Source organism: Haliotis rubra, unplaced genomic scaffold, assembly GCF_003918875.1.
Source record: "Haliotis rubra isolate DU_JTF1 unplaced genomic scaffold, ASM391887v1 Scf74, whole genome shotgun sequence".
Lineage (NCBI taxonomy): Eukaryota > Metazoa > Mollusca > Gastropoda > Lepetellida > Haliotidae > Haliotis > Haliotis rubra.
The window spans coordinates 394,905-416,730 of NW_025767457.1; the positions used below are offsets into that span (position 1 = coordinate 394,905).

The following is a 21,826-nucleotide window of genomic DNA, read 5'->3' on the forward strand; positions in this document are numbered from 1 at the left end:
CTTCTACTTTCTCGATGTTCAGTTCAGATGCGTCAGTTTAAGAAAGGATGACTTTATGACTCCAGTTCTTGTTTTGAACTGTTGTTGGCGCTGTTGAAAAATTATATCCTGGTTTGGGTAAACAAGATGGCGGCTCCTTCGAAAAGGCTAGGCACCTCTAATACAAAGTACACTTTCTGTGAAATAAGGCATGCGGTTTTTGTGTTTAGGTGATAAAGAAAGAGATTTGGATTTGTTGTAGTTCCAACATTGCATATTGCCAGACGTTCGCCAGGATCCGTAGCTGTTATAACGCAAAGAAACACTGACATTAACGTGAAACGGAACACCAGATAGTCCAACCGCAGCCAAAATCGATGTGACCGCGATTTTGAATGTTTATCCATGCCGAACTTGCGTTCACAAGATGACTTGTGATTGGTTGTTGACTTTAAGGTGTTGAACAAAAAAGGTTTATGATAAAAGAGTGAGTGAGTGAGTGAGTGAGTTGAAATTTAAAGTCACATCGGCAATATTTCAGCCATATCGTGACTAAAACAAGTTTAGAGTTCACCATAAATAAATTGTGTAAATTATAAAAACCTGTCATCGAAGGACAGTAAAACCGACTAGAATATCACAGTATCAAGAAATAAAACTAGCATTTCTTTCTAAAATTGGATTTTATATTTGGACAATACAGTATAAAAGTGAGCGAGTGAGTTAATATTTAACGTCACATCGGCAATATTTCAGCCATATCGTGACGAGAACATTTGGTATTGAAATGAAATATATGTATATTATAAAAAACCTGCCGAAGAAGGACAGTAAAACAACTAGAATATCACAGATATGTTTGTAAAACTAGTAATTAAATCTAAAACGTTTTAACTATAGGGGAAAAACAATACAGTATAAAAATGGACTATAGATCGCAAACAACTGAAGGTAGATCACCATACCAGGGACTTATGATAAAAGAGAGTGGCGATGGCGACGAACTGATCCAGGGTATTGATCATTAAAGAATGGGGATGTAATACTCTGGATAATCGAAGATGGCTGTTGTTGTTTTGATAAGAAACTCAACGTGTACGTTGCTAACACTGGTTTGTAAAGCAGGAAAACATTCAGGAAAAAATAATGACTGTTCAAAGTGAAGGTTAATCCCAATAAAGCCTGTGAGAAAATAATATACTATTTGAAACTGTACTCTTAACCTCAAGGACGCGATAGGCATAGAAACTGACGCGTGAGAACTGAGAATACAATGTTGTTAGAAAGTGTTTTATGCTGACTGCCTTTTCTCTCGCTGTTAACATTATCGTCATTTGGGTGATATACTGAAATGATAACGACCAAGCTTTATGTTTGAAGATAATGTTTTCGGAAATATTAATATTAATATTACACAATGCTTTCAGCTTGCAGTATGTTCGCTCACGAAGCTGAAAACTCGCATGTGTGTTCCAGTTGTAGGATCCATGAAGAGCTACATTGTCCTAATAGGAGAATAACGGCGCCGGATGGTCAGCCTTGCTGGCTTGGTCGATGCATCCTAGTGGCGTAGATCAAGGGGCATGAAGTAAATCACTGGTTTGTTTGGTCCAGACTTGATTATTTACAGACCCCCGTGAGATAGCAATAATGTGGCTGAATTTGGCGTTTAACACACAAAAATTTGTTAATGGACCTCGGTTGTGAGGTCCAATCATGGTCCATTGCGCAGAAACTTGTTCAGTACCATCAGATCCATTTATTGTAATTAGGGTTTCAATGGGCAGTGCACATTGAGTAAGTGAGTTATATATTCCAGTTATATGGCGGCGGTCTGTAAATAATCGAGTCTGGATCAGACAATCCAGTGATCAACAGCATGAGCATCGATCTGCGCAATTGGGAACCGATGACATGTGTCAACCCAGTCAGCGAGCCTGACCAGCCGATCCCGTTAGTCGCCTCTTACGAGGCAGTGCACAGATAAAGCACAGCTGATTAAACATCAAGGTCATTAACAGATGTCATTCATCGAGGGAAAACATTGTAAACTTTGATGCATTTGTCAAGTAATCCATAACGATCGGCTTTTTCAATTCGGGAATTATTTGGCTTTCAGTTGAAATTAAAATGTTTTTAAAAATAAGCTATACTCGTAAAGTTACATTATATTCACTATGTGTTGTCTCCTGAAATTCGTAAAAGTTGTATTACATGAAATGTTGATGCTTCGTTGCAAAAAGCTCCAGCAAATCACAAAATGCTTCCAATCTTGATACATGTACAAGATTCTTCGGTTGAAAAGGAGCCTCTATACTTGATCTCCTGGGATCCACTGATGTACCCATTTATTGTAATTAGGGTGTCAGTCGGCAATGCGTGGAGAAGCACACCTGATTAAACATCAAGGTCATTAACAAATGTGATTCACCAAGGTCAAACATTGTAAACTTTTGTTTTCGGTTTAAATTAAAGATGCTCTGGCAATAATCGTAGAGTTACTTTATATTCACGATCTGTTGAAATTCGTAAAAGTTGTATTTCATCAAATGTTAATTCTTCGTTGCAAAAAGCTCCAGCAAATCACAAAATATTTCCAATCTTCGGTTGAAAAGGAGCCTCTATACTTGAGTTCACAGGTTTCGTCTCATGTCGGCTCCGAAACAGCAACACATTATTTTCATTTCTTATTGAGCACAATTTCTTCTCTTGATGGTAAACGCACAACCCAAGAGACGAAGATAATGGATTTGTGGTTCTCAAAGGAAGCGACGGAGCGCCTTTACCTTATCTTTCGGTCGACATTGCCAACATAGAATAATAAATTTGTGGATGGTGACTGGATGATGGATGATTTCAACTATTACAGCGACGGGCACTGCATTCTAATATGTTAGGTTTTGCATTGTCCATCATCTGATCAAGTGGTGCACCCAAATAATGACGACTACTTGAGAAACGATTGTCAAATGTGAAGCATCAATTCAATTAAATGATGTCAATGTTATGCTGAAAGTCCTTTTCCCGAAGTGCTTCAGTTTTCAATTATTGGCGAAATTGCTTGTTGAAATGTTTCAGCAGACCTTAGCCTTGTCTGTTCATCTGCTAACACTAAATCTAATATAAAACTTCAAGGGCATAATCACTCTCAACTATCTGTCGAAACATAAGCATTATTGCAAGAGTGGTTGATGATTTACTTTTAGGCTTGGAAGGTGAAGGCTGAATGTTGGGTCAATGTGTAATGAAACTATGTTGACATTATACATGTTAATCCCTTTCACATGATGGGACTACAGTGCTGCTTTAATATTAAACGTCAAGGCCAGAAAGTGTAACCAGTCTGGGTTTTCTTCGGAAACAGATCTACTGGTCATGACACTGGTCGTAACCGGCAAAACAGTAACGAAAGTTGAATGAACTGATCACTGAAAAGCGGCGACTATGTGAGAAGTTCGCGATAAAACATGTACTCAAAACTAGGTTATTCACACAAACTAATCATGGTTGTGAGTGATTGATGTCTTTGGATCTACTTTAAGGCTTGGAAGGTGAAGGGTGAGTGTCTATGAGTTATCGTTGACGTTATAACCATTTTAAACATATTCACATGATTGGACTTCTGTGCTGTTTAACATCAAGCGGCAGGGCCAGGCCAGTAACCACTCTCGGTTTTCTTTCATGACGACAGGGCCAGTCCATTGGTTTCAGAACCATTGGTCAGAACAGGCAAAATAGTGACGAAAGTTAAATGAACTGATCACTGAAAACGCTGATGACACCAGATGTTCGCGAAACAATGTACTCAAAACTAGGTTGTTCACACATATTATTCATGGTTGTGTTTGTAACGAGGGGTTTTCGCCAAACCAATTTCTCACAAGTAATTTATTTCAGTCTTTAGATATCAACAATGGGCAACAAGAGCCAGTAAAAGTTGTAATCTCCAGGGTTTCAAAATACTTATTCTAATTATTCTAATTCGTAAACCAGTTTGTAAACAACAACCACTCTCTTGAGATTAAAAAGTATAGCTAAAAGCTTCTGTGGCAGAGAGGCATGGAATTGTTTACTTGAATCAAGTATAAAAGATTATCTCGAATATTTAAGCATTTGGATCACGACTTTACAATTTTAAAGTAACAAAAACCTTGAAAGTGAGAGAGATATGACCGCTTCAACTATTTTGCTGTTCATTTTTCTTACTTTCCGAATACGTTATCTAAATATGACTTGTTGTAGTTGCGTTTGATAGAGTTGAATATGACTTTGTTACAGTAATATCACTTGTTGCAAAATTGAGTTGAATATGACTTTTTTAATGTAATATCACTTGTTGCAAAATACATACATGCATACAAACATTTGTATAGCGCCGATATCCAGTACAACTGCTCAAAGGCGCTTTGTTTTCCCTCGATCATTGGATATCCATCACAACGGCACATCGTATTTTTTCAATCTCAACTCCCTGGGGATCATACAACTCTTGCTGCCTACTAGGCGCACCGAGTTTATGTGGCTTTTCCATCCTTACGAGGTACCCATTCACAGCTGGGTGGACTGGGACACATAGTCACTGATAATGTAAAGGATAATAATCAACACAATATTACCACAATCTACAACCACTACCCTAGCTTACCACACAGAGTACAGTCACTACCCTAGAAAAAAAAAAATCAAAATATAATCAGTTCCTGAGATAACCTCATAGGATCCGGTGCGATATTGGCAGTAGGGGTTAAACATCTTGCTGCGTACTCCTGTGCCTTTTAAAAAAAAGTTAAGTCTTTTAAAACCTAATCCACTTCAAATTGACCGGAGACCTGTGAAGATCCGGGGAAGAATAGGTCTTCAGCAACCCATTCTTGTCATAAAAGGCGATTAACGGGATCGGGTGGTCAGGCTCGCTGACTTGGTTGACACATGTCATCGGTTCCCTATTGCGCAGATCGATGCTCATGCTGTTGATCACTGGATTGTCTGGTCCAGACGCGATTATTTACAGACCGCCGCCATATAGCTGGAATATTGTTGAGTGCGGCGTAAAACTTAACTTACTCACTCACTCAAATTGACCGGAAAGTGGTGTATACGAGTTCCGATAAGCAGTGCCTGGAAAACAAAAACAAAAAACAAAGCATTAAAAGAGGGAAGTGGGTTTCCCAGCAAGTAATTAATTGTGATCAGCCCTTCGAAGCGTTGTGTTACATTCAGCTCAACCGCTTTTCCCCGCCGTCTTTACTCAGGTTCCTCCAAGTACCTCTGTGACTACACTCTCCAACATTGAGGCGAGAAACCAAGAATCAGAATTCATTGACTTTCGTTCTAACCTCTGTCTATAAGCATCAACATTTCTCTGTCTTCATCAGTCTAAAAAGAGGGTTCGAGTTTTCACCTTAGGGCGTCTGAGAAATTGTCTTGGCTTACGTGTGTTGTGTATTTAAGGGTTTGAATCGATTTCACTCAGCAAGACGGAGCAGTTCTATAACTTAACTGCCCACCGCCACAAATGTGATTGTTCCATAGCTCAGTGTTTTTCTCACTGCCATTAATGTGGTGTGAGTAAGAGGCTCTGCAATGTTTAAGAAAGGATTGTAGATTGTCCGGCTCCGTAGATTCTTTGGCTCCGGCTACCTTACATATAGATGCACATTAATCACGATCTACATACACATTGTCAGAACACATTTTCTCTTCTGTTGTGGATATAGATCCAGTATCGATTGAGCACGCTGTAAAATAAGTTAAAGAACGTTTGCATTGAAAACGAGTATCCTGTACATAGTATACAGTCAGCGTAAACTCAATAATGATGATAGTGATGAAGATGATGATGAAAATCAATTGGTGTTGCACTTATCTCTTTGCTCAAAGCAGAAATATTAAAACATATCTGGATCTTATGCCACTTAGCAAGACTGTAGCAAGACAGCATTTAGATATTGGAGGTACTTCCGCTCTATCCCCTACGAAATATTTGTGAATTGGTCCGCTACATGCCATTACATCATCATTTATCCTAATAGATAGGAGGTCACGCTGATGTGGTATTGGCCACATCATTGCTGCGCCGTTTTGAACAGAATCACGTACCTATGGCGACTGTTCTTCATACCCCAATCCCCAGCTCTACATTCGTCTTATTCTCATTACAGGAACGACGTTTTTGTATTTCTCACATCGATAAACGTTGTTTATTGTAGTTAGTGATCATTGTTTAAAATATGCACACAACTGTTCTTCTGTTTGCTCTTCTCTTACTTTTTAGAGCTGATTTCAGTCGGAATTGCCGTCAGTCTATTTCACAACAATGAATGCTATTGATCCAAATCGATCGCGACAAACTTAATATCAACATCGCTATTTTGGCCAAAGGAAAGTCAGTGGGGAGGGTTTTCCTTTCACCAGGGAAGCGTTAAAACTCAATTATTGGATTTCAGAGAATTTGGCATGAATGATTCTGTTCCGCGAAAAAAGTTAAGAGCAAAACATCACGTTATGGGAATCCAACAGGAAACATGGCGCTCTCACAGGAATTAGTCTGAACATGGAGCGTGTTTGAGCTGCGTAATTCGCCACTGGTGTCTCTGAATACAATACCCACAGACTGGTGAGTTACAGACCATCTAGACGAGCAATAATACCATTAACCACCGTAATGTCACCGGTGCAACTTTAATTGGGAAGGTTTTTATCAATATATCTCTGAAGTGGGTGAGGAATTGTTTGAATGTGTGAACGTTCTCCGATTAGCAGTGTTGTGTTCTGAAGCTGGTGCGTATGGTGCCAGCTGATGATTTGAAATGTAGGTGATGGTTTTAAAGGTACTAAGTTACGATGCTAAACCTCTTGTGGGTTACACTGTAACGGGATCATTTTCCTAATAAAACACGCATATGTCAAGTATATTAACCCATTAAACCCGCCAAGACATCAAAAGTCCCCAGACACGTCAGGTCGGACCAAATTCATATCTAAATGATATGTATCTTTAGGAACCTACCTGTCATTTAATAAACTCATTTAATAAACCTACCACTTTTCTCCATGTCAAACAACACATATTACATTTTAGTGCACCAAATTTGTTATAAAGATATAAAGTTATTAACAATTTTCGCATTGTTGCTGAAAAATATGAAATTTTGTCCACATGCTTCGGCAGCGGGTTCACATCGGAATTGCCAAAGAGCAAAATAAGTATGTTTTGAAAAATGTTTATTTATGTTAAAATTATAAAAGTTGCCAAACTTACATCTAAGATACTATTTTCATCTTTCCGTGCGATCTTTCGTGTTGGTCACAGGTCGCAACCCAGCACAATACATCAGCTATGTTACATTTTTAAGTACAGGTAGTAATTTGATTATAAAGTTGATGATAAGACGATTTAACTCAAAGCTTTCAATCTAAAAGTTGTCGGTATCTATTGCTGTAATGTGATTGGTTGCCTTAGATCAAGTTCTTGACCAGTCACTATCCTTATAGCAGATGGAGAAAGAACTAATCTTTACGTCATTTGTTACAAGTGCTAAAATACTCCAGGCAAGGTAACGGTAATGTTATTGATGTTCAGAGCTTTCAAACAATGCCCAACATCAAATGAATCTTCTCGGGTATTATTCATAGAAACTTCGGTAAAAGAGAGGTATTTGCAAGTGTCGTCTCATCTTACCAAGCGGAAAGCCACTGTTATTGGGAATTAAGCAAACCAAACAACGTATTTAGAATATTTAATAGTATTTTGTCCGATTAGGTTAACATGAAAATATATAAGAAATAGGTAAGAGGATATTATAATATCTTACAATTGGGAAAAATCGCCGCAGCTTTTGCTTCATCAATGGTTTATCTCGCATTTTCATTAGCTATAATCAGATTTAAGTTGTGGCTGTATTATTTGAGTGAGTGAGTGAGTGAGTTAGAATTTGACGTCACCTCGGCAATATTTCAGCCATATAGTAACGATAAATGTTTTAAATAAACAATTAATTAAAGTTGCTAAATAATCAGTCATCGCAGGACTGTAAAATAACTAGAGTATCACAGATGGAGTCTAAAACTAGCATGAACATGTAAAACTATTTTATTTACGAAGACAATACAATATAAAAACAGGCTATAGATCGCCAACAACTGAAGGTAGATCACCATACTAGGAACCATGGGGACTTACATTACTTTTGCTACCTGCATGGACCCTAGTTGGATTTACACCATCCCTTCAGCAGCTGGCGATTGTAGGACAAGTTTAGCCAAAATTTAAATGAACAAATATACTACGTTTAAAAATCGGGTAAGCAAAAAGTTAACTTTGAAAGTTTTGGGACTTACGTACCCTCTCAGGAGGACAATAATTTTACGCTACTTCAACCCCCTTTGAGGGTACAGCCACTAACAATCTCAGTTACTAATCTAAACTACCAATAATAAAATATGTATCTATTTACAAATCTGTTAACAAATCTAATTTTTTTTAAAATGCAATAATTAAATGAGAACTTATAGTACTAAAAAGATCCTTCATCGTTTGGAATTTGAAATAGATATCCCTTGTGATAGAATATTCAACACAGTCAAGCAGGACATGCTTGACCGTGATTCTTTCATCACAAGGGATACAAAACGGAGGATCCTCACCTTTTAATAGGTACTCATGAGTATATCTTGTGTGGCCAATACGACATCGTCTTATAATGACCTCCTCAAATCTGGACTGACAACCCATGTAGGTGTAACCAATGTAGGGTTTTATTGCATGTAATTTATTAATACCTACTTGGGTGTCCCACTTCTTCTGCATCAGATCACGGATGTAAGTGCTAATGCTAGCTTTGTAATCAGAGTATGGAATCAGAAGTGGTGTCACAGATTTGTTGAGTGCTGCCTTAGCAGCAAGATCAGCCATTGTGTTCCCAGAGATGCCAACGTGGCTGGGTAACCAACAAAAGACGATGTCGCATTGGCCAGTAGCAAGTTCATTGTACAATTCAATAATTTCTAATAAAAGTGGATGTTTGCAAGAAAGATTTTTAATAGCCTGAAGACACGAAAGAGAATATGAAAAGATGATATATTGTTTATATTTACGGTATTAATATATTTAAGAGCTGTTAGTATTGCATTTGCTTCTGCTGTGAAAATTGAACTGTCATTGGGTAATCTGGAAGATATTGTTTTGGACCCAATGACAGTGGCACAAGCAACCGCGCCACCATCCTTGGACCCATCTGTAAATAAGGATTTATATGTATTATATTTACTTTTTAATTGATTATATTCTTGTTTATATTGCAAGTCATTAGTTTCTGATTTTTTAAACGATGTTAGTGTAAGGTCAACTTGTGGTCTAACCAATTGCCAAGGAGGAGAAGAAAGAAGTCGGGAAGGAGCTATATTTTCCAGCTCAATGCCGCCAGCAGTAATGAATGGCTTAATCCTGAGCCGAAGAGGCGGAACAAAAGAAGATTTCTTGTTGTACAAATGCTCATAAAGAGGATTAAAGATGCTGTGAAATGCAGGATTAGACTCGTTAGAATATAGTTTGGTAATATATTGTAATGATAATTTTATACGGCGTTGGGTAAGAGATGGTTCATCTGCCTCGACGTAGAGACTATCAATAGGAGATGTTCTGAATGACCCAAGACAAAGTCTCAGACCTTGGTGGTGGACAGAATCTAATAGTTTTAGGTTGCTTTTACAGGCTCCACCATATACGATGGAGCCATAATCAAGCTTCGAGCGGACCAGTGATCTATATAGGAATAGGAGGGTAGTTTGGTCCCCTCCCCACTTTGAATTAGAAACGACTTTCAATAAATCGAGTGCCTTCAGGCTTTTAGTTTTTAGGGATTTGATATGTGGAAGGAAAGTCAAATGGGAGTCGAAAATTAGACCCAAGAACTTGGCCTCTTTTACAACTTTAATGAGAATACCATTTAAAAATAGTTCTGGGTCCTTATGAGGCTTATATTTCCTACAAAAGTGTATACAATTAGTTTTGGAGTTAGAAAATTTAAAGCCATTCTCAAGACACCATTTATTTATTTTATTTAAACAGAACTGCAGTTGTCGTTCAATAGTATGCATATTTTTACCGCGACAAGAGATATTAAAATCATCCACAAATAATGATCCATCAATTGAATCATTAAAAACTTTTGATAAACTATTTATCTTTATACTAAACAATGTGACAGACAAAATACTGCCTTGTGGCACACCCTGATCCTGATTATAATTGTCAGACAGGGATGAACCCATTCGGACTTGAAATTGCCTGTCGGTTAAAAGTGTGATATAAAAAGAGGTAAACGACCCCTCAAACCAAAATCATGTAAATCCTTTAAAATGCCATGCTTCCAGGTGGTATCGTACGCTTTCTCGAGATCAAAAATATCGATACGGCATGTTGTTTAATTACTATTGCATTTTTAACAAAGGATTCTAGTCGTACCAGATGATCAATGGTACTACGGTTTTTCCTGAAACCACATTGAATATTGGTTATAAGGTTATTGGTTTCAAGATACCATGTTAGTCTATTATTTACCATTCGTTCCATGGTTTTACAGACACAACTCGTTAAAGAGATTGGTCTGTAATTCGATGGATCAGTATGATCCCGGCCGGGTTTTGGAATAGGGACGACAATGGCATTACGCCATGAAGTTGGGAAATTCCCTGAAGTCCATATTGAATCAAAAATATTTAGCAATGTTTCCAAACATGGTTCGGGCAAATGCTTCAGGAGCTGATAGTGGATATCGTCAGCCCCTGTTGCTGTATCATGAGCTTGCCCAAGGGCGGTATGTAGCTCATGTAGTGAAAGTAATTCATTATAATCTTCACCACTGTCTGAGTTAAAATTTAACCGTTTCTTCTCTTGTTGTTTCTGAAACTTTTGAAACTCAGGGACATAATTGGATGAAGATGAGTGCTTGGCGAGAGTTTCACCAAGTTTATTGGCAATGTCAGTTTTATTAGTTAATAAATTATCACCATCCTTCAGATGGTGAACAGTAGATTTAGAACCTTTGCCCTTTATTCTTTGAATCATGTTCCACACCTTTGACATAGGTGTGCGTGAATTTATTTTAGAAACATAATTTCGCCAAGACTGACGCTTATTTTGTTTAAAAGCACGTCTAGCCTTAGCATTTAAAATTTTAACTTTGTCTAGATTATGGACAGTAGGATGTCGGCGACAATACTTTTCAGCTTTCTTCCTACACTCTCTGGCCTGTTTACATTCATTATTGAACCATGGCTTACGAATGTGTGGAATTGCAGAGGACTTTGGTACAGTTTGGTCAGCAATGTTGTTCAGTATATCTGAAAATAACTGTATAGGATCTTCGCTGTTCGCAAAAATGTCATGTTTTAAGTGATCAGTACATAGTGTCTGATATAATGACCAGTTAGCCCTGGCAAAATTCCGTCGTCATAAAGGCGGATCATCACCAGGGTTGACCGCTTTGAGAAATGGTGGGGAAGTGATCACCCCCACATAGGTCATGATGTACCCCCCCATTCAAATTCATTATATACGTTGGAATCGGCGAGTGATAGATCCAGGGAAGAATATGTTCCCGTAGCTGGATGTAAATAAGTGGCTGAGTCATTAAAAATACATAGATTATTTTCAGAAACGAATTCCTCAAGGATTTTACCTTTTGTATTAGTATGGTCACTTCCCCAAAGTGGGTTGTGACCGTTCATATCGCCCATGATGAGGCATGGCTTCGGAAGCTGGTCATATAGGTTTTTAAGATCCGACTGTCTAATATCAGAAGAGGGAGGAATGTATAAACTGCACAGGGTCAATGCAATATGCAGGGTGATGCGAACAGCAACAGTTTGAAGATTTGTACTAAGATGGACAGGGCTGTGTATTATCCCTTGCCGTACCAAAATGGAAGCACCTCCAGTTGCTTTGTCTCCTGGAGGAGAGAAAGAGGGATAATCACTATACCGTCTCAGAATAGAGTTATCTATATGTTTTAGATATGTCTCTTGGAGACATATAGCTGACGGTTGAAAATCCTGTGTTAGTAATTGAATCTCGTTGAAATTATTTTTTGAGTCCTCTGCAATTCCATTGAATTAAAGTGGACAATTGAGTCATGGTGCTTCAATTGGTGATCTTCCGCGTGAATATGAGGAAGTGGAGCTCCTCCGTGTGTCCTGAGAGGACGGTGACACCTCCATATCTAGAGGTTCAAAGGGGTTGTCAAAAGGAACCTCTGAAGGTATTGGGACAGTTGGTAATTGTTGTTTCCTGTTTAATTTTTTCGCTTTCTTTTGGGGCAAATGACCAGTGTTAGACTGTTTAGCTGACGCTTGTGATGTCTCTGGCTGAGTCTTAGTCTGAGAGTCTGATGAAGACTGAGAGCCAGATGAAGTCTGAGATCCAGATGAATCCTGAGAGGCAGATGGAGATTGAGTGGCTCGGGATGTCGATGGTAAGACTGAAGCAGAATTCATGGGCTTCTCTGACTTGACCCAAGTCAGATCTGTTTGACAGGTAACAGAGGATGTCACTACAGACCGAGTTACTGCAGCAGAGTATGACAGATGTAATGGGGTCGAATTCTCAATTTTAAAGAGTTTTTTAGCGTCAAGGTATGGGATGTTATTTTCGCATTTTAGCTTCATTATTTTTGATTCCGTTTGCCAAACGGGACAGGATTTGGATGAAGAGTCATGTGGACCAGAACAGTTTGCACATTTAAACTCTTGGTCACAGTCTGTGTTTTCATGATTGCCACCACAGCGATGACACACCACAGAGCCACGACAAGAGTTGGACCCATGACCAAATTTCTTGCATTTATAACACCGGAGTGGACTGGGGACATACACATCCACTCCGATATTAAAGTATCCTGCCTTAATTGACTGTGGAAAAAGATGCACGGGCAAACGTCAAGAGATAGGTATTAGTTTTCACAAGGGTACCCTCTCTCTTGACGGCGAAACGTTTTACAGCGGTTACACCTTGATCTACAAGCTCTGCAGCAATATCATCCTCTGACATGTCGAACAAACAGCGAGCTCTGTCGCGAATGATTCCTCGACATGAATTTAATGTTCTGTGCACAGACACAGCAACCTCAATATTGGCAAAAGTTTTGATGGACAAAAGATTGAGAGACTGCTGTCTCCGTGCACATTCCACCAGAAGTGAACCACTACGGAGACGGGTGACGTTCTTAACATCTCCACAAAATCCAGAAACAGCCTTAGATATCGCAAAAGGATTTAGTTTTATAGGCAGAAAATCAGTTGCCTCAAACACAAGGAAACGAGCCCATGAGTCAGAATTCGAAGAAACAGTTTTGAAGGGTCATCAACATGTTCGAAACGTCGCTTTTTTCGTTTCGCAATGAACCAGATGGAGTGGGATCCATGATAAGTGTAAATAGATTCGGCACCCCTGCTCCCCACCCACCACGGAGTGTCAACAAGGACAGTGTCGAATAGCACCGGATCTCCTAGATGCTTACACCAGGGATACAGGGGTGTTATACTCCAGAGATAAAGACATGAAAAGCCATGAAAAACTAAAAGAATAAATGCCAGGCTGGTTCGGCCGATGATATCATTCCCAAAAATCACAGATTTCAGAGATCTAATACCACCAGATTGGCCCATGAGCCACCGCCTTCTGGCATAGGACTCTAGGCAATTTAAATTTATCAAAAATTAGTACAATGTAGATCAAAATAACCAAAACCCAATGATATCGTATTGTGCAAACATAGTCACCATGCACAGGGCTTGGCGTGACCAGCCGATTGATAGAACCGGGCCAGTTCTACCACCCGTCTAGGTGAAGTAAGGGCCAAAGTGGTGTGTTGGGCAAAAGGAACACGGTTCCAGGCTCCCAGTGCCCTCAACCACCAGAATCCCGTCCTCCACCGACACAGGGGCGCAACCCACGGCAAACGGGTTGGTGGACCAAATATACCCCCGGGTCCACAACGGGGGGTCGAAGAGCGCTTAGCGTTACCCAGCACCCACCACGAGGAGGTGGCTCTTCACGGGTGCCTTGTATTATTTGATATGATAAAAATATCTCTCATATATCTATCAACAGTAGAATGAGACCTTTCAAATGACGCGTGACATGTTGTAGCAGTGATGTGTTACAAGCTGATTTGCAAATGTAGGCTTTATCAATCATGGCACAGCAGTTAAAGCTTCTGGTTGACTGGTGTCGACAGAGATAAAAATACACCTTGTTTCTTTCATAGTGAGAAATCCTCTCATGAAGGAAAAGAAGTCTAAATCCTCCAAACTGTGTTCAGTACACCATCCCTAATACTTTCGAGCTTGGGAAATGTAGCAATACCGCAGCAGCAGCAGCGAGGTCAAAGGCAGTCGGGGACACATAAAAAAGGAATACATTTTTATATTTAATTTTTTTTTTTTATTATTCATTCAAAATCAGTAGATACAAATATACAAAGTACATGATGCAACAACACTTCTACACCGTAAAACAGAAATTCATATGGGTTGGCATTACACATATTGGAATCTTCATTAAGCTGGGAATGTGTGCAGTAGAGATGACCATTTTCTGTCAAATTGTAATATGTTTTGATTCTTACTGGCAATAAACTTTTCTGTCTTGAAAATATCACTCAATATTTTTACAAATGTATCCAGTGATAACTTATTTTTTTTAATACTTGATATATGGATATATTTTTTACTGACAAGAAGGGAATACAATTTTCACAAAATGTACATTTATGTTGTTTGCTGCTACCATAGCACCAAAAGCCGGATAGTACACCATTGAAATAAACGTAAATACAGTAGGAAATACATGCCATGACCGGATTTACGTATGTTTTCAGATATTTCCTAATTTCGGGCATATATTTCATATGAATCTATACTATTGAAACATATGCTCATCGTACATTTTCGTATGCACAAGTACCTCATTCATGTATGCCATGACCGGATTGTCAGGTATTTACAAACATGAATTGCAAAACAGATACCCCAGTAAATACATGATCATACAATATTTCCGATGCATTCCTTTGAATTTCAATGGGTGCTGACATTTCCGATTCCGAGTTTACTCAGGTTGGAAACATGTAAATTTTCAAATTTGCAAATTTTTACACACTTATAGATATTTATGTATCATACCGGATTTCGGGGGTATGTATATGAACGGTTCATACAATTTCATGTTACATGCGCTCAGGCAAGATGATCATTTGTTTCCATCATGTGAATTACTTGGTTCATGTAATTTCATTTTCACACATTTTAGTACGTTTGAAATCAACGTTCACGTGACCTCATTATTCTTACCATCACCTGACTAAGAAAGCAGTATTGCGCAAGCTAACATGGCTTATTAAGCTGCACTCGCTCTTGCTACCAGTATCAGTTACGCTTTGTCTGCGGTGTTGGCAAATCTTGTGAGTGGTGAACAAAAGGGCGATGAGCAGCCCCTTTGTCCTTGCAAGTGTCCCTAGCTGTCCCAACAGAATAGCACTTTATCTCTCCTGGAGCACAGCCAAATACGCTACACGAACCAACTCGTAATTTCATAAGTCTGTTCAGCTGTCGCATCACTACTGTAAAATATTATTTGGCAGTACATAACTGGAATATTATTGCACTGCATGTGACCTTTCTTAATAGTCTCACAGTGCCTGAACCATGTTATGTCTCCTTCCGTTCAGCCTTTGCTGTAATAACGCCATACATAAAATTAAAGTTGTCCACATTTGTTTCATTAACACAAACGTACACGACAACAAACAACGCCATTTAAAATTATATTCTTTGAGACATGAAATGAAAAATAGCATTTATCGTGTAGCGATTATGGCCGGATAGCACAGGCGGATGCGTTCTCTGAGTATACCATAGACATGTTGGACCTCCGTGCCTTTTGTGAAATTCGTCTTGATTGGCCTGTTTAGATTGACGATCCATAAACCCAGATTCCGAAAGGAAATGTCACACACGTAAATGTGATGTTCCATTGCTGTAATTTTCCCTGTCGGAGAAGTCCTTCTCACAAGATATATATTCCGTTGTTTGGAGCAGGCCTATGATAATGCGCATGTGCTGGTCAACGCGTATCTACTTCCGGGAAGTGTCGCGCCAGTGCGGCAAATGTCAAGAATGCTGTCAAAACAGCGATACTGTTGTATTTGTAGTAATCATTGTAAGAAATTTGCGAATGGCCGGAAGATCACTATGCAGGATTCCCTGCAGATATACGACTGAGAAGGGTTTGGATTCAAAGATGCAAGCTTGTCCGTTCCAACTTCAAATACACAAGAAATGACAGCACCAGATTATGCTCGGAACACTTTTACGGCGGGAGGGACCGAGTAAGCTTCATCCTTGCCAACTGTTTTCCCAAAGAAGACATTCAAACTTTCGGTAAGATTGTTTGTGAAAAAATTTAGCTTAAAAGCAGATGGTATTTCGTATTATCCATCAAAGTGATAAAGCAAGGCTTAGGAGGTTAGTCGTATCGTATCATGTAGACTAGTACACATACAGATCAAGAATTGAGATAAATTTGACTTTATTATGTGAATTCCAAATGAAATATGAAATAATTACGTGCATGTTATTAGAACAATATTGGTAAGTTGGTAACCTTATTCCTTTCAATGAATCCATCCAAACATTGGCATTGCAAAAAACGGTTTTAATTCCTTCATGTCATTATTATTTTCTAAATTCTGGAAAATTAGTTGACATTTTCCCCTGATTACTGCATACATTTCCAAATAAAAAATGAGAGTTGATTGGTGATCATTTTATCTTCTTTTACAGAATGTGTCCCATCTTGTCCATGGAACTACATGTGAGACCGATTTGGATCATGGTCTTGGTGAGAACATGGATATTGATGATGTTAATGAGATTGCTTTGCATATGGAGGATACAAGTATGTGTGATGTGTCAGCAGAGAAATCAGATTCTCCTGCAGGACTTTTATCAAGACTTGAACGTTCCCTTAGTCACCATGACTACTGTGGTTCCCAAATGTTGACCAGTCTCTCTGTGAATAAATGTACCCAAACATTTTCGGAACCTGTTACATCAGCTGGAGCTCAGACATTTGACAATGAAATTATCTATTGCAATGCAAGCACTCAAACATATGATTCATTGATGCACAGTGTTGGTATTCAAGTTGACAAACCAACATTGACCTATGAGGATATCAGGTGCTCTGATGAAAGTGTTATGTTCTACACTGGAGTTCCAGATTCATCAACATTTGAGGCTTTGTTTGATGAAATGTGTGATGATGAGCAGGTTTACTCTGACACATCTGATGGTGGGAGACCACATGCTTTGAGGCAGATAGATGAATTTTTCATGATTCTAATGAGATTGAGATTAGGACTGTTACTAGATGATTTGGCATACAGATTTAGAATTTCACGTGCAACATGCGGCAGACTCTGCAACAAGTGGTTTGACTATTTGTATGTTCAACTCTCGTTTTTGGTGCAATGGCCAAGTAGGGAGAATGTTAATGCAACAATGCCAGATTCATTTAGTACAAATTACCCAACCACTAGAGTTGTCGTAGATTGCACAGAGATATGGACAGAGACACCTAGTTCACTTCAGCTACAGTCACTTTTATACAGTGACTATAAGTCACATATGACCTACAAGGCTTTGATTGGGATAAGTCCAGCTGGTGTTGTAACATTTTCTTCAGATTTGTATTGTGGTAGTATCAGTGACAAACAGATCACCAAACTTAGTGGCCTTGTTGAATTGTGTGAGGAAGGTGATGCTATCATGGCAGACAAAGGTTTTCTCATCTCTGATTTTACTACACCTAGAGGTATTGATCTAATCATTCCCCCATTTAAAACTAAAAAGCAACAAATGACTCAACATGAGGTGAATGTAACCAAGAAAATTGCCAGTTTGAGGATTCATGTTGAGCGGCAAATGGAACGAATTAAAAACTTTCGCATCTTACAAGGTACTATTCCCATCACAATGGCTTCCCAGGTAACAAAAATATGGCATATATGTGTTTGTTTGACAAATTTGCAACCACCTCTTGTTCTTAAATGATATAAATTTGAATGAATTTGTTCGGGGTTCGGAGTACATGTAACTTCAATGATTTGCAGATTATTTCTTGAAATGTTAGAAGACTTAAAAAAACTTAAACATAATGACTTGGTGAATTATTTTAGTTTGTTTGACATAGTCAGCCTTTTTTTAGACCTTCATTAGGCCTGCAACATATTTTTCAGACATTTTTCACTTTGGTCTCTTTGAAACGCTTAGGAATATTTTGATAACGGTCAGGTAACCCCCTGTTATTACAAGCTACTAATTATTACCTCAAGCCCTGTTCTGTTAGCTGTACTCACTCCACTGCAACTGGATTAACTACTACTATTAACTAACTTGTTAGGTCAGGTGTTGGTTGTGAGTAGGTGTCTAACAGAACTTATAGATAGGTATAGATAATAGAGCATCACTGCTCAGTGATCATTATTGATCAGTAGATGATCACTGTTGCTAATAATTGACAAAACAAATACGAAGATTCTATATTTATTTACATTCACAAATATATTAATTCCTGTCTTGACACATTGTCTGAATGCAGTGTCAGGTAAGTTGTTTTACACAACATCCGCATTGTCCATCATATGTACAATGACACACAGGTATATATTGTCAATAAGAACATTTACATTTTTTACAAGAAACCTATTTTTTTTGCTTTATCTGTAGTATGTGAATGCCATTAGAACATTACTATAAAGCTGACAAATTTGTAGCTTTATTGGTAGAGCATGTCATTCAACAAATGTAATATTGACAAATGTGTTAAATACTGAAATAATAGTGTGCTTGAAAATGTGCCTTTCTTTATTTTTATTATACAATGCACCAGTTATGAAAGGATGTGAACTGTGAACAGTTAACCTTAAAGGGAGATAATTTAGCAAAACTACTTTGTAGTGCGTTTTCAGTTGTGGCAGGTTTTAGTGATGCTCTAGGTATCCATATGCAAATACCAAATTGTGATGTTTCATATTATTAACGTTTGTCTTTACAACATATATACTGGTACAGAGGCCTCAATACTACAAGAAAGATTTCACTTGACTCTGTAGCACTGAATGGTTCAGGAAGTTCCATAAGTATATTATCTCTCTAGCTGTTAAACAGCTATCCATGTTGTTGAAAGTGAGTCAGTATTGATCTGCACACAGTTATCAGTTCACCAATAAAATAATTTTAGTGATCTGTTTGTGTTTTTGTTATATATACATATTTAAAAACACTACTAATTGATCTTCAAAGCTGATAATTATTATAAGCCATCAAATAAGATGGCAAAAGATTTTAAGAACATTTAGCATGCAGAATAAAAGCACTTAAATACAAGGGATGAAGCAATTTAGTTACAGACAAGTCTGTTTCTTGTGTCATAGTGTAAGTGATTTCATGGTACTTGCTTTCACTGTAAATGTACAATAGGAAAAAATATTTATATTTGGTTATATTCAAGCACTTGAACCTACTCAGTGGATTGGTATTCTGCACATGCTACATTTAATTCAAACACTCTTTTGAGAACTTTAGGCAAACATTCTAGAAATATGCACTTGTCATTTTCACCTTGTGTATTCAAACACTTTTCAAGCAAGCATGAACTCTTTTTCATTAAACATTGCCATACTGTTTCAACAATGAATGTGAACTGGTCAGCACAGGCAATCACTGATACATTTATAGGAACACTTGAAATCTTATTTAATTATACAGTGGAATACCCCTTTTCACTCTTCTTGAGAATAATTCTGGAATTACATTAGTCAGGTAAAATTTGTTCAACTGGGGCAGCATGTCATTCCAGACTTTTTCATCAAATCTGATTCTGTCAACAGTCCACCCATTCAAAGTCCAAATCATGAAATCACACCACAGTCTTTCAGTAATAGCCATTTGACCCTGAATTTGGTAATAATATCTATGAGACCTTTTAAGACGAACACGGTCATTCTCATCTAGGGAACAGTAGAATCTAGGATCCTTGGCACACTCCTTGGGCTCCATCCATTTCCAGTCACAGCGTGCAGGACACTTTATCTCAAGAACACCACCAGTATGTCCATCATCAGTCTGTATCAAACCATCAGGGCTAGCACCAAGGTGTGGATACTTTGGATTAACAATAAGACCACATTGTTCCACACAGACACAGTTCTTGTTTGCTGTTTGATAGACCTTGCGTGCTGCAGGTTCATGACTGGTTCCCCATTTACAAAAAAGTAACATCAGAAATGTCTCTGTAGCCACAAATATCTTTAAGAAGATTATCTGGCTTTGTGTCACTGCGCATCAACACAACATCTCCAAAATTAGAAGAAGTAAGTCTTTCACTTCTGGCAGCTAACCATAAGTCGTTTTTATGCTGACCTCCTGTTAATGTCTTGATACAATGGGCATCTTCCTCTGACACATGCATACAATCAAATAATACCTGCATTTTTTGCTGACAATCAGTGGAATGAAGATCTACATGGTCACAATATGAAAAGGAAATGTTATGAAGGGGAGGCAGAGAGGGTTTCATGTTTGATGGCGTAGAAGTGTCTGCATAAAACTTTAACCAGGCAGCATTGGAATTCTTACTTTCAAGTTTCTGTTTAAATCTCTGACAGTTGACAATGGGTTTAATGTAATCTGCTTTTCATTACCAATCTTATCACACTTCTCTGAATTTGAACAATTTTCTATCACTGCTTTCCTTTCATGTAGAACAGAAGATGACTTTCTAAAATTAACATCTTGTGATCTTTTTGGACTAAGTTTCCTCTTGCGTGGGTTATTCCACTTGCATGGTTGGGATGTGCATGATGTAGTACCGGCTTTCCTCCTTGTTGTCACATCAACTAAACAGTGGCACAGTGCTGCAATGTGATTGCAAGCCTCACCAGCCCTGAAATATGTATATAAAAATAAATAAATTAGGAACAAATCTCAAATTTTGTTTACATCATGATTATTTGAAATCTTTTCTTCATACTATTTACTAAGAAATGAATTCTCATGCTTATGAGTACAAATTATATGTTACACATATCCTGGGCACTGTTAAGGTTTGCTTGCCTTGAAATTTATATCTCCTGGTGGGGTGTGGCTGAAGAAATTCTTTATGGAGGGAGCAGAAATATAAGGTATAATATTAAATAAGAAAAAGACAAAGAAGGACCACTTACCCAGCTGCACAAGTGCAGTCTGCAGAGTGAATCTTGCCTGTAACCTTTGACAAACAAATCCATGCAATGTGGTCTGGGCATTCTTTCTTGTTGCTCGTAGGCAGTGATGGTATGACTTTGCATCGCACGATGGCATGGCTACATACGTCTGAGACGGGGCTAAACTCAAGTGAATGAACATGTCCGTCTTCAAAATATACGAAAGACTTATGCTGTGGCTTCACGTTCATGGTGAGAACAAAGTAGTTATAGACTTCAGTCTCTGAAAAATCAGGAATGGCACTAGTGTCCCGTATCCAGACTGTGAGATTCTGCGGATCAGGAATACTCTCGCCGAGGGGGTGTTATCAACTTGTTATGAAGTGGTCGAGTCGGTAGATTTGCAAGCTTTGTCGCGCTTGCATTTGTTGGATAACAAAGTCTGCTTACCCCGTTCGCCCTCTCAACAAGCTCAGAGTTCTTACCAGTAACATATTGGCCATGATCGCGGAGGTACGCTTTCAGCTCTGTAACTTTCATGACCTCTATCTCGGTCACCAAGCAACGTATCAACAGACGCC

At 38.4% G+C, this 21,826-nt stretch overlaps 2 protein-coding genes and 1 long non-coding RNA gene across 3 annotated transcripts; 2 read left to right on the forward strand and 1 right to left on the reverse strand.

Moving 5' to 3' along the window:
* The first annotated feature begins 1,179 nt into the window (after positions 1 to 1,179).
* On the forward strand, positions 1,180 to 19,287 carry LOC124259884. Its single transcript, XR_006893944.1, has 3 exons — positions 1,180 to 1,191; positions 6,795 to 6,800; positions 19,183 to 19,287. It is a non-coding gene; the product is annotated as an uncharacterized LOC124259884 (long non-coding RNA).
* LOC124259883 lies at positions 17,108 to 19,287 on the forward strand. The gene has a single exon (XM_046694104.1). The coding sequence runs from the start codon at positions 17,164 to 17,166 to the stop codon at positions 18,091 to 18,093; it is 930 nt and encodes a 309-aa protein (XP_046550060.1). The 5' UTR covers positions 17,108 to 17,163; the 3' UTR covers positions 18,094 to 19,287.
* Positions 19,288 to 20,485: 1,198 nt separating this feature from the next.
* LOC124259864 lies at positions 20,486 to 21,598 on the reverse strand. The gene is made up of 2 exons (XM_046694079.1): positions 21,267 to 21,598; positions 20,486 to 20,986 (listed from the first exon to the last, which is right to left on the reverse strand). Exons 1-2 carry the CDS (start codon positions 21,494 to 21,496, stop codon positions 20,653 to 20,655), a joined length of 564 nt encoding a protein of 187 aa, XP_046550035.1. The 5' UTR covers positions 21,497 to 21,598; the 3' UTR covers positions 20,486 to 20,652.
* Positions 21,599 to 21,826: the final 228 nt, after the last annotated feature.